We start from the raw sequence: 13344 nt of genomic DNA on the forward strand, positions 1-13344 counted from the left end.
GTCAGTAACCGGCCATTCAGGCTTGATGTTCGATTGTAGCTAGTCAGAGCAGGAATTTGCAATTTGACCAGGGTGCCGGCTAAACTCGCCTAATCTTCGTGAAATAAATTCTGGGATCTTCAACGTCCAAGTAATACTGCCATACTGTAAATCTGGCTTGAGGTTCCATCTGAATGATGGTGCACTCCCTCATTATACTCTTCCTGTGAAGCAACAATGTGACGTTTTATCGTCAGGGCAACAATCGAAGCTAGTCTAGACAGCTCATGGTTAAAAGAGCAGGCCGAATCTCATCACAGCGGTTTTGCATGTTCTAGTGTGCAAGGGTCTTTGAACAGCTAAGGAAAAATGTGTGAGGATGGGTAAGAGAATTAGCCCAAGAGACAAAAATCATGAAAGGTCATCTTACTGTGATCTTCTTTTTTTGGCGAGATTCAAAAAGGCGCACACCATCTGAAAGTGGCGAACTGCTTCGTACTGCTAGCCGTGGCCTACTTTCAAGAAAATCTCCATCGCACATGTCATAGGTGAGCACGTCATCTCCACAACTCATCGCCACTCCGCAAACACAAGCCCCAGCGTGGGCCTGGTAGTTACAATCCCATTGATGGATGTGCACCTCCAGCAAGTCGGACTGCAACAGGACGAAGGTGCCTGCATAGTGGCTGTCGAAGCGTCTGTGATGAAGAAAAGTTACACGGATTGGAAAAGGATTATTCAAAGTCACAAGACAAAATGAAGTTTACAGGAAAGTTCCACAATAGGAGAGGAAAAGGAAACTGGGAGGAGTGGAGAAAGGAGAGAGAGATTGGGGACAGTGAGGGGAAGAGAAATGCATATGTCGTGTCAAAATGTTTTACCCTCTAAAAAAAGGTTTGTGGCTAAAAACAAATTTCACTGACAGCATAAACCGATGGAAAATGTGATAGTAGAGCTGGAAACTACATAATGAAGGATTAAAGGGATTGATTTGATTAGTTTTGGATGTACAGTACCGGTGCTCTTAACAAAGCGTAGGCGCTGCTGCTGCAGAAGTTTGCCATTGTCTTCCCAGTGTTGTTTGTCCATGCTCTATCCTATTTAAATTCTGAGAATCGAGCAAGGAAGCAGCACATACTAAAAGTACTTTTTTTTTTTTTTAAAGTCTTTGGTATGATTCAGCCAAAGTTTGAACGACGAACCTCCGAGACTCACTCCAACCATTACACCACCGAGTCTAATCATGTATGAAATAAATTGAAAGGGTTTCTGACCCCTATTCCCACCTTCCGCATAATGATATTGCCCTTCCTTCCTCATGTTTGATCTTGTTCCCATATTCATAGTTACAATGCCTAAGGTGCAATCACAAAAGCAATTTTAGAGTAAATACAGAGTGTAGTTGGTCCTGTGTGTGTTTTTTTTACCATGCCATCTTCACCGTGTACATGTCTGCAATCTACCCACACTATCCAAGGCTCTCAAAATGTTTAATGTGGTGTTGAAGTTGTTGCGGTGATTTTTGCTTTTCAGCTCTTCTTTTTACCAAGTTATGCTTTTCATTCCTATATTAATGAAAAACAAGTGAATCCTCTTGGATTGCGCTGAGGTTCGGGCTTGGAATTTCTAGGAGGAAGTATAATTTGTATGCAATGAAAGTACATGTAATATGGGATCGAGTAAGATCGAGTAAGCTTCACCAGTGCGCGTGCGCGAATTTACGTCACGTCGGCAGCGAGAAAGCGTTCCCCAACACGAACCAATCAGGAACTGCCACGCCCACTTATATGATCTCAGAATTCCTGTGACAGGAATTAGCGTTACACTGGCTGGAAGTCAATCGCTAAAGGCGCTTCCTCAGCGCCAATAAACTGTTTTGTATTACTGTCCTTTGTTGCATACGGTACTGTAATTTTGCTTTTGAACGAACATTTTGTTACCCTCGCCAGAGAAGAGGGTATTTATTGCATTTAAGTCCGTTTGTTACTTGCAAAATCGAAGATTTTTCAAGTACATTGGTCAGTTGCGTTTGTTTGTGTTTGTTTGCCTGTTTGTCACCGGCCTACAGATCGCAATTCTCAACCTATCATCATGAAACTTTACCAAGCTGTAGAGGTCTTCACAGTTGAGAAGCCTATTGATTTTGAGGTCAAAGGTCAAATGTCATCTGGAGGTCAAATTTCTAAAATCGCCAATTTTAATCCGATTGATTTGAAAATTGAACAGCATTTGGCTATCGAGTCTCTAAATTGGAAAACCAACCATTTTTGAGGTCAAAAGGTCAAAGGTCAACTCAAGGTTTTCCAAGCTGGCCTCCAAAGCCAGTCGCCGATTGGGCATCCTCTGTCGTGCGAAGTCCTTCCTTGGCACACTTGAGCTCCTCACCACATACAAGGCTTTCATTCGCAGCTCAATGGAATACAGCTCTCCCCTCTGGGCCGGTGCTTCTGCCTCACACCTATCTTGGTTTCACGCTGTTGAAACCAAAGCTTTCAGAATCATTGGAATCCCCCGCGATGAAGCTAACTCCGAGGGCCTTTCACTCACTCACCGCAGGCAAGTTGGTGGTCTTTCTGTCCTCTACTGACAACTCTCCGTCCTAGCTCCCCCAGCCCTGTCTGTGCTCTGTCCCCCAAATATTCCAACAGGTCACAAGATCTGCCAGCAACCCTCTTATGGTTAAACTGCCAAAATCAAGACTCTCTGCTCACCTTCACTCTTTCATTCCGCTTTTCTCCCGCCTCTGCAACAAACTCCCTCACTCTCTTCAATCCCACTCCTCCCTCCAGGTCTTTAAAACAGCTGTTCACCACCATCTCTTATCTTTCCCCATCCAAAACCTTGATATTTTCTACCCCTGTCAATTCACCCCAGATCCACTTTTTTGAAATACCGACTTCTTTCCTGGAAGTCCTAGCAGTGTCCATGTGTTTTATACCTCTTCCACCACCCCCACACCCCTTCCCATGCCTCCTCCCCCCAAGCCTTCTCTCTACCACAGATCTCCCGATGTCCCTGCTCTCAAATGTTGTACTTGTGTGCTTCCCTCTCTCTCCCCATCTTGTCTCCCAATCCTTTTATTACATGTTTTATGTGTCCATTTGCTTTTTTGTGATTAATGTTGGCCTCTTACGCGAGCCTCGATCTTGTATACAAAAAAAAAATCGTAAAAATCGATATCAAAAAAAAGAAATCGATATCGAGTCACTAAATAGGGAAACCAACTATTTTTGAGGTCAAAAGGTCAACGGGCAACTCAAGGTCAAACTTCCATAATCATCAATTTCTAACTGAAAAAAACTAAATTTTCATCCGATTGACTTGGAAATTGAACAGCATTTGTATATCGAGTCACTGAATTTGGAAACCAACTATTTTTGAGGTCAAACTGTCAAAAGTCAATCTTCTAAAATAATCATTTTTCATCTGAAAAATCGTCACTTTTCATCATATTGACCCGGGCTTTGATCTAGATCGTCAATTTTAATCTTGATGAAATGGACAATTTGATGGATCAATGGCATCCTTTTTGGAGGGGGGGGGGAGGGAGGGGGGTTGCAAGTATTGTGCTCTGCATGACGTCTTGTTACTTGGCCTCAGTTGAGGTCCTTAGCATAATCCCATTTCGGCCCTTCAACCTCGATATGGTCAGATTCCATGAAAAGTATGTAAAATTCCTCACCTCCGCACATATGCCTACGCCTCCACATGCAGCAGTAAAAGTACGCACATACGCCTCCACATGCAGCAGCTACACCTGAATGCATACATACCCCCACCCCCAACCAGTGAGAATACAGACAACAACAAAACCACCTCCACTCCCAGATTCCACAGCCCCTCACCCACTCACTCACACACCAAAAAAGCCCCACACCGAACCAACCGAACACCGACCCTTACAACATGCACCACTCAAACAAAAACATATTCATGCAAAACTACACCGACTCCTGCAACGCACACGCTCACACTAATCCATATATAGTAGATTAAATTTGAGTGGCTTGCTTGTTCAGGATGTTATATATGACGGCATCATTGATGCGCCGCCGAAACGAATCTGCCGCCGAGAAACCGTGACTCGAGAGTCGAGATGGTTATTGGTCACGTGGTTTGCTTTTTCCTTGACCCCTGACTGGAGGGTTCGTGATCACGTGTTCCGTGTGTAGCACTGGTACCTCGCTATTATTTTATTTTCATCAATGTAACTGAAAAGCAAGGCATTTCTTGAGACGTGATATTTCTGCTGATGATATTTGATGCCACATAACATTATCACCCATAATACCGACACTGAGGCAAATGTCTTGCGGCTCCACCCCCATCAAGCTGATTGACAGTCATAGCCACGCCTACCCCGGTCCGATTCTTTGACAGAGGAATGTAGTTTTACGTACTTTTCGTGGAATCCTTTCAAGCTACGAGAATTATAATACCAAAGGATGTTGCAGGAAGTAAAACTATGTCGAATGGTAGCACAATCATTACCATTGATAGAGGCAGCTCGGAAATATGCCGTCTGAAGAAGATTATTATGAAGAAGATTAAGAAGATGAATTCCCGGGTTTGAGCGATCTCGTTTTTTCGCTTTATTTTGCTTTGGCCTTGGCTTGGAGAACTGAAAATGGATCCCTGCCTCGACAATCAAATGAACAGACCAGGTAGGCTCTCAAATGTAGCCAAAGCGACTTTTTAAAGAAGATAATCCAACTTTAGTTTTGTATATAGCAGATGGGGACCGACAATTATTTCCACGGCAGCCCGACATAGAAAGTACTAGCGTACTCTCTGATATATATCAGAGATATATATCCCCTCGGCTATCGCGCCTAATTGGTGCCGCTATCGGTGCGCGTTAGCCGAAATCGCGATAGCCGAACTGAAGAACGTATGGTAATAATTCTAATTGGTGCCAGGACCCCCAAGTTGACCACATATTTAACCTATTTTTGCCACTTTTTTTACCAAGTGTTTCTACCATACAAAGAAACATTAACATATAAAGAAACATTAAAACAAGAATCACAATATGTAAATAAAAATAAAATGGTAAAAAGGTACCTTTTTACCATTTTATTTACCTTTTTGGGAACGATGAGGGGCTTAGGTGATTGGGTAGGTTCCGAGGCTTGGGTGGAGTCTTATTGACCACCCCTACGTGCCTCTAACTCGTCCAGGATTGCGTCAGCTGAAGCACCAGAGAAGTGCTCAACGTCAGAGGGCTCGTCAAAGACAGAGGGCTGTGCCTCGTTGCGACGCCGTAAGCAGGGTCGGCGTCATGGGGGGGCATTCGCGGGCCATGCCCACCCAAATGAGTTATTGTGCCCCCCCCCCCCCCCCCACACACACTCGCAGGCCAAGCCTTTGGCGCCAAACTTGCACGTCGGCTATATTTTGTGCAGTGTGTGTGTGTGTGTGTGTGTGTGTGTGTGTGTGTGTGTGTGTGTGTGTGTGTGTGTGTGTGTGTGAAAGAGAGAGACTTTGTAGCATGTTTTTAAATTGGAACTGGGTTGGTGTGTTGGTTGTTGACGGCAAACTCTTATTATCAGGCATTTACATCATAGATTGAGGTCTCGAACGGCAGTTTGTGCCCCCCCACCCCTCCCCCCCCGCGGTTACCCTAATGTCCCCCGATTAGACTTGTTCTGACGCCGAATCTGGCCATAAGAATTCGCTGATCTGGCGTTGGCGGAGGAAGTTGATGTGGGCATGATACTGCTCCTCGTAACCTGCCGGTGCCATATTAATAAAGGAGCACCTTGCTTCACTGTTGAATGTTAAATCTTATCTACGTTTCTACGATAATCACGGTTTTGGTAAATACCTCGCACTGTTGACTCATTTATCCCAAATTTCTTTCCAACACTTCGCTTTGTTTCACCATTGTCTATCAACTGCACAATTTCGAATTTCTGAGCGTAAGTTAAGTTCTTCCTCTTATTGATTTCCCTTGATTTCTCTTTCCCCACGCTCGGTGATGACGTAGCACCCTTTCCACCATTTCCGGTGCGCTATAGCGCGTATTTGGGGCGCGATAGTCGTGTGTTGTGCAGTTTTTTAGGAAGCCGCGATAGCAAAGAAACGCGATAGCCGAGGGTTGAGTGTATATATATATATATATATATCATCTACATATCTCAGGAGTGTCTTTTGCCACTGAACCACTCCCTCAAACCTGTTTCCATGGTTGTGAAGTGTTTTTAATAACGTGATGGTGAGGTATTTTGAATTACGTGGTGCTGAGCTATTTTGAATTACGTGGTGCTGAGGTATTTTGAATTACGTGGTGCTGAGGTATTTTGAATTACGTGGTGCTGAGGTATTTTGAATTACGTGGTGCTGAGGTATTTTGAATTACGTGGTGCTGAGGTATTTTGAATTACGTGATGCTGAGGTGTTTTGAATTACGTGGTGCTGAGGTGTTTTGAATTATGTGGTGGTGAGGTGTTTTGAATAAGGTGGTGGTGAGGTGTATTGAATTAGGTGGTGGTGAGGTGTTTTGAATTAGGTGGTGGTGAGGTGTTTTGAATTTCGAGGTGGTGAGGTGTTTTGAATTTCGTGGTGGTGAGGTGTTTTTAATTACATGGTGGTGAGGTGTAATCGTCCCAAACTTCCAGTCTGCACCTACCCCTCACGTATGTGCTGAAGGGTTCTTTAAAAAAAAAAAAAAAATTCAACCTAAATTGCATATAAAAATTTAATATCACAAACACTACAAATAAATTTGTGCAAAATAATTGTTTGTATTATGATTTGTGAAAATCATGACAACACAGCAACTCAGGTAGTCATTGTCCTCAGGTAAAACAAACCCGTTCCTCTGTAAGTAGTCTGTAACGACGCGTGGTGAGGCGGGTGCACCGAGCACACAGCCAAGACAACGCAGGAGTGGCTTAGGGACAACTCTCTGAAGGTCCTTGAGTGGCCCAGCCAGAGCCCTGACCTGAACCCAATCGAACATCGCTGGAGAGACCTGAAAATGGCTGTCCACCAACGGTCCCCATCCAACCTGACAGAGCTTGAGAGGATTTGCAGAGAAGAATGGCAGAAAATCCCCAAATCCAGGTGTGCAAAGCTTGTCGCGTCATACCCAAGAAGTCTCGAGGCTGTAATCGCTGCCAAAGGTGCTTCAACTAAGTACTGAGTTAAGGGTCTGAATACTTATGTCAATGTGATATTTCAGTTTTTTTTTTGAATAAATTTGCAAAACTTTCTAAAATCCTGTTTTCTCTTTGTCATTATGGGGTATTGAGTGTAGATTGCTGAGGGAAAAAATGAATTTAAACGACTTCAGCATAAGGCTGCAACAAAACAAAATGTGAAAAAAGTGAAGGGGTCTGAATACTTTCTGAATGCACTGTATATACAGTCACGTGAAAAAGTAAGTACACCCCATGTAAAGTTTTGACTTTTTCAACATATTTCAACATTCAGCTATTTGATCTTCATTTCAACAATATTGATAGATAAAGGTGATATAATATAACAAATATCATGAAACATTTACATTTTGTAGTCCATTGTATAATTTAAATGAACATAAATGCAAATTTCGCATGTGGAAAAAGTAAGAGCACCCTTGGCTCTAAGAGGTGGTATTGCCCCCTTTGGCAGAAACAACCTCAAGTAGGCATTTCTTATAACTGTCTACCAGTCTCTGACATCGACTGGGAGAAATTTTTGCCCACTCCTCCATGCAGAATTCTTTCAGCTGTGCGATGTTTGAGGGGTTTCTTGCATGCACAGCTCGTTTCAAATTCCCACACAACATCTCGATGGGAGTTAGATCCAGGCTTTGACTTGGCCATTCCAGAACCCTCCATTTCTTTCTTTTCAGCCATTCCTTGGAGGATTTACTGGTATGTTTAGGGTCATTGTCATGTTGCAAGGTCCACCTTCGGTTGAGCTTCAACTTTCCGACAGATGGCGTCACATTATCCTCAAGCACACTCTGGTACAATGAAGAATTCATAGTGGATTCTATGATTGTGAGCTGCCCAGGCCCTGATGCAGCAAAGCTGCCCCAAACCATAATATTTCCACCTCCATGCTTTACAGTTGGTATCAGGTTCTCGTGGTCAAATGCTGTCTTTGGTTTTCGCCAAACATGTCTTCTGGTACTGTGGCCAAATAGCTCTACCTTTGACTCATCTGTCCAGAGCACATTGTTCCAGAAGTGCTGGTCTTTGCCTAGGTGTTCACTGGCAAACTTTAGTCTTGCGCAGATGTTCTTTCTGGACAGCAAAGGTTTCCTCCTGGCACACCTCCCATGTAGATCAAATTTGTGCAGCCTCTTTGTAATGGTAGACTCGTGCACTTTGACATCAACAGTGGCAAGAGCTACCTGTAGGTCCCGTGATGACATTCTGGGGGTTCTTAGAGACTTCTTTCAGCATCTTGCGGTCTGCTCTCGGGCTGAACTTGCTGGGGCGGCCTGGCCTGAACAAGTTGGCAGTTGTTTGGAATCTTCTCCACTTGTAGATGATCTTCCGGACAGTCGAATGATTGATTTCAAACTGTTTGGAGATCTTTTAAAATCCCTTCCCAGACTCGTAGGCATCTATAACCTTCTTTCTGAAGGCCTCGGAGAGCTCTTTTGATGTAGGCATGGTGACGCCGCCCATTTCAACAACAAAGAGCAAACCAAACGAAATGTCTGAGGTTTAAATAAGGCAGGTTCCTCCAAGATCCTCTCTAACGATGTTCTAATCATTTGCACCTGAGCTGGTGCACCTGATTCTAATTTTAGGTGTTTGAAGTAGTGATAAATGTCGGGGTGTACTTACTTTTTCCACATGCAAAATTTGCATTTATGTTTATTTAAATTATACAATGGACTACAAAATGTAAATGTTTCATGATATTTGTTATATTATATCACCTTTATCGATCAATATTGTTGAAATGAAGATCAAATAGCTGTATGTTGAAATATGTTGAAAAAGTCAAAACTTTACATGGGGTGTTCTTACTTTTTCATGTGACTGTATATACACGTCCGGTCAAAAGTTTTAGAACACCTCAATTTTTCCAGTTTTTATTGAAATTTAAGCAATTCAAGTCCAGTGAATATCCTGAAATGGTGCAAAGGTAAGCAGTAAACTGCTCGGGGTTAAAAAAAAGTTTCGGTTAGCAAAAGCGGGAAAATAATGTAAATTGCACAGTTATATTGCAAAAAAAAGGCCTTCTTCAGGGAACAAGTAATGGGTTAACAACTTACAACTGCTCTGCAGCAATGTAAGCAAATTAAGCCTTGAAAGTTGATGCAAACAATTCCTACAGGTGTCCCAACCTCTGCGGATTACTTGATTACAAACCCCCTGTCTGTATAAAAGCAGTATTGGAACAGCCTGTTATTACACCCTCTGAAGCATTATTTGGACAATATTGCACTGCAGGAAGTAGTATATTGCTGTCATAATGGCGAGAAAAAGGCAATTAACAAAGGAAGACAGACAGACCATTATAACCCTTAAAAGGGTAGGTCTTTCCTTCAGAGAAATTGCAAAGAAAGCCAAGGTGTCAGTGAGTACAGTTTCCTACACCATCAAAAGGCACTTGTAAACCGGAGGAACCTCTGACAGGAACAGGTCTGGCAGACCCAAAGCCAAAAGAGAATCAGAGGACAAGTTTCTGAGAGTCAACAGCTTGCGTGATTGGCGGCTCACAGGACAACAGCTTCAAGCACAGCTTAACACTGGTCGAAATAAGCAAGTCTCAGTTTCAATTGTGAAGAGAAGACTTCGAGCTGCAGGTTTGACAAGTCGAGTGGCAGTAAGAAAGCCATTGCAGAGATGGCAAAATAAGAAAAAGAGGCTTGCCTGGGCCATGAAGCACCGCCGGTGGACTACTGAAGAGTGGAACAAGGTCTTATGGACCGATGAATCAAAATTTGAAATCTTTGGTTCATCACGGAGGGTTTTTGTATGCCGTCGAGTCGGCGAAAAGATGGTTCCTCAGTGTGTGACAACAACTGTCAAACATGGAGGAGGAAGCGTGATGGTCTGGGGCTCTTTTGCTGGATCCAGAGTCGGCGACTTGTACAGAGTGACTGGCACCCTGAACCAAAAGGGCTACCACAGCAGTTTGCAGCGCAATGCAATACCCTCTGATATATGCCTAGTTATTCAGAAGTTCATCCTACAGCAAGATAATGACCCTAAACACACCTCCAGGCGATGTCAAAACTACCTTCGAGGAAAAGAACAAGACAGTAGGCTTCAAATCATGGAATGGCCAGCACAGTCTCCAGAGTTAAACCCCATCGAGCTGGTTTGGGATGAACTGGACAGAAGGGTGAAAGCAAAGCAACCTACAAGTGCAACACATTTGTGTCAACTTCTGAAACAGTGTTGGGAAGAACTTCCCAAACAATGTTTCATTTCCATTGTCGAAAGAATGCCACAGAGTGTGTTCGGCAGTTGTATCTGCAAAAGGTGGCTACTTTGCTGAGTCAAAAATTTAAATTAAATTTTGTTAAACAAAATGATTCTATGATTTCTTTTTTATCTCGAATTGTTTATTTGTTCTATGCTTAATTTCAGAGTACATTGAGACATTAAACTGCGTAAATTTCAATAAAACTTGAAAAATTGAGGTGTTAAAAAACTTTTGACCAGTAGTGTGTGTATATATATATATATATATATATATATATATATATATATGTATATATATATATATATATATATATTGTTACGGTACACGGATATGGATGTTATGTTTGCCGAGCGGAGGCTCCGCGACCGAACAGTTGTTCCCCGACTAAACCCGATTCACCCAAACGTTGGCCGTATCGCGCCACCGCTATTCAATCGGGAAAAGACTAAGACGACGACTGCAAAGAGGAAGAAGAAGAAGACGTACAGAAGAGTAACGGGGTTTATTATTATTTACACACATAAGCAAAAAGAGCAGTCACGGGTATTTACAGCGGACATGAAAACGCAGGTGACACAGTGACAATTACTAGCTTATACAGACTTAGTTACTACCCAGGACAGCACGAACAAAACAAACTCACGTACGCAAATGGGGAACTTGCAGGCAGGAATGGCTGGAAAGGATGAGCAGGTGGGATCACAGGGCACCGCGAGCAGGTCCACTCCGGGCGGGAAGCGGGGAGCCGGCAGCTCCTTGTAATCCGCTTTACAGCGCACGCCGGCAGCTCCTGGTATTCGGCTTTACAGCGCACGCCGGCAGGGTCACTCGCTGCCCCGTCAGGGCTTCACGCGGCTGGTTGAAACGGGGCTGGACTCATCTGCCGTATCTCTTTGCAACTCGTTCGTAAAAGTTCCTCTGCTTTCTCTTGGACCCTTTCTTTTTCGTGTACCTCTCCACGCAGCTCAGCTCGTATTCCCTTCCTCTCACTTCTCTCCAGCGCGGGACTGACATGCCCTCCTCGGTTTTGGTACCGCCCTCCCCCCCCCCCCCCCCGTGCTCTGTTTCATGACCTTGTATGGTAATCCCACGGGCTTGTCTCCTTATTTGGGCATGGCGCCGACGGCACGCCCCTCGTGGCGAGCCACGGGCTTGGTTCCTTATTTGGGCATGGGGCTGAACAGCCCCGCCCTTCGTGGCACGCCCTGGGCTTGCCTCTCCCTGGCGACCCCGCCCCTCCTGTTCAAACAGAGCACGGAGCACATATTCACTATCGCAGCGAAATGAGAGGGCGTGCACCCCACGCTTGCGAACTGCTTTACCCACAGATGGAGAGTTTGGCTGGGAAATGGAATTATTGAAGGGGAGCTATTCTTAATTGATTCGGTGCAATGGAGTGTCCTTCTAATGGAAGACAAGGCCTTACTCTAAAACACATAATAAGATATAAGCTACTGAACAAGGGTTTTATCGGGTCCTGCAATGTGGTGTTTCATGGAATAACTACCGAGACGCCCTTTTTACCTTTACACAACTCTGGAGGCAGGAGGGGCCATATCCAATCAAGGTTACACAACAATTTACCACTACAATACACACAATCAAAAAAATGCAATCCTCATATCCGCAACACTGCACCCTCCTCCTCTTAGGCACGGCCCGGGCCTACAACTTTTATTTAGTGTGACACGTAGGTGTAGTTCCCTCTATTTTTAACCTGACCCTGAGTGCGACAGTTTTAAAACATAAATACATGTGTCCCGCTGCTCCATTGCACCCTGCCTAACAGACTCATGCCCACAGTTAACCGAATTGCAGAATGGTCTTCAAACTACACACTGACGGTGGGGAGCATTATTTACAATCGACGCTACTTTTATTTACAAAACTAACCCAGGACCTGTGATCGTTCTTTCTGGGGGGGAGACAGTCTGCTCTGCATCAATGCACCATGAAAGCACCCAAAAAATGCACCAAAGCACCCTCAAGCACCAATCGGTGCAGTCACCATTGTTCAATGAATAAAAATAAATCGACAACCCCTAACCCTGCAGGTGGTCTCTTGCTCTTCGGCTCCCTCTGCTGGCTATTATTATTTGTTCTTCCAGATGTTGTCTTTTCCTTTGCTGGCGGCCTATTTGTAATAAAATGCACCTAACGTGTCCGTTTGTATTTATTTATGGCCCACAGGGGCCGACTACGTGTGGTTCACCTGTGGGGCATCGGTGCCCTGTGGCCAAGGTCCGCCAGAAAGATTTCGGGCCCTCATGGCCGGTTCCAGCAGAGGGGCCATGCCCCAACCCATGGGGTCCATCAGTGGTGCTCGGCCACAGACATGTGGTCCATAATGTGGTGCATCGATGCAGACAGCTGGTTCTGGGAGTTCCGGGCGCACAATGGCCGACTCACGCACGCTCCCCTCGGCGCCCAATGGCGCACAGGTCATGTGGGAGACAAAAGGGGGACAAGACAGATGAGCGAGGGGTAAGGTCACAAGGGTACACATCAATAAGGCAATGCAAGGTGAAATGCGTACGGAGGGCGAAGTGAGAAACCTCGTCCCTACCGTACGTCACCCCCCTGTCACCTACACTACCCTTGCCCTTACCCCATATGTACAAAATCTACACATTTACAAATTCGTCGCTACTGTCACGTCTTCCCCATATTTCTTCAATACCAAATTCGTCACCACAATCCCTCTAGCCAAAATTTGCCATCACCCAATTCATCATCAACCCTCATAAGGAGGAAGAGATGGAACATCAAGCACAATGTCACACCCACGTCATGATGCGTCTCACAATCCAAAACATTTGCACATAAAAAATAATCAAAACATGGCATGGTGTGGAGGTACGTCATCTCAGGTGAGTGGATGCAGATGGTGCGAGGAGACTTCATCCTAACTACTTTCTAAATGACTTTAACACACTTTACACTACCCGGGGTCTCTCCCTGCCAATCCATTGGCCAACTTAC

At 44.5% G+C, this 13344-nt stretch overlaps 1 protein-coding gene across 1 annotated transcript in view; it reads right to left on the bottom strand.

The window, feature by feature from the left end:
• The window catches only part of VWDE (von Willebrand factor D and EGF domains), a 184755-nt gene that overhangs the window by 98997 nt on the left and 72414 nt on the right, over positions 1 to 13344 (bottom strand). The window contains exon 10 of the mRNA XM_068121625.2: positions 410 to 677. Within this exon, the coding sequence (XP_067977726.2) occupies positions 410 to 677 (268 nt within the window). The remainder of the gene's footprint in view (positions 1 to 409; positions 678 to 13344) is intronic.

Source organism: Myxine glutinosa, chromosome 7 (assembly GCF_964187855.1).
Source record: "Myxine glutinosa chromosome 7, kmMyxGlut1.1, whole genome shotgun sequence".
In the NCBI taxonomy this organism is placed as follows: Eukaryota; Metazoa; Chordata; class Myxini; order Myxiniformes; family Myxinidae; genus Myxine; species Myxine glutinosa.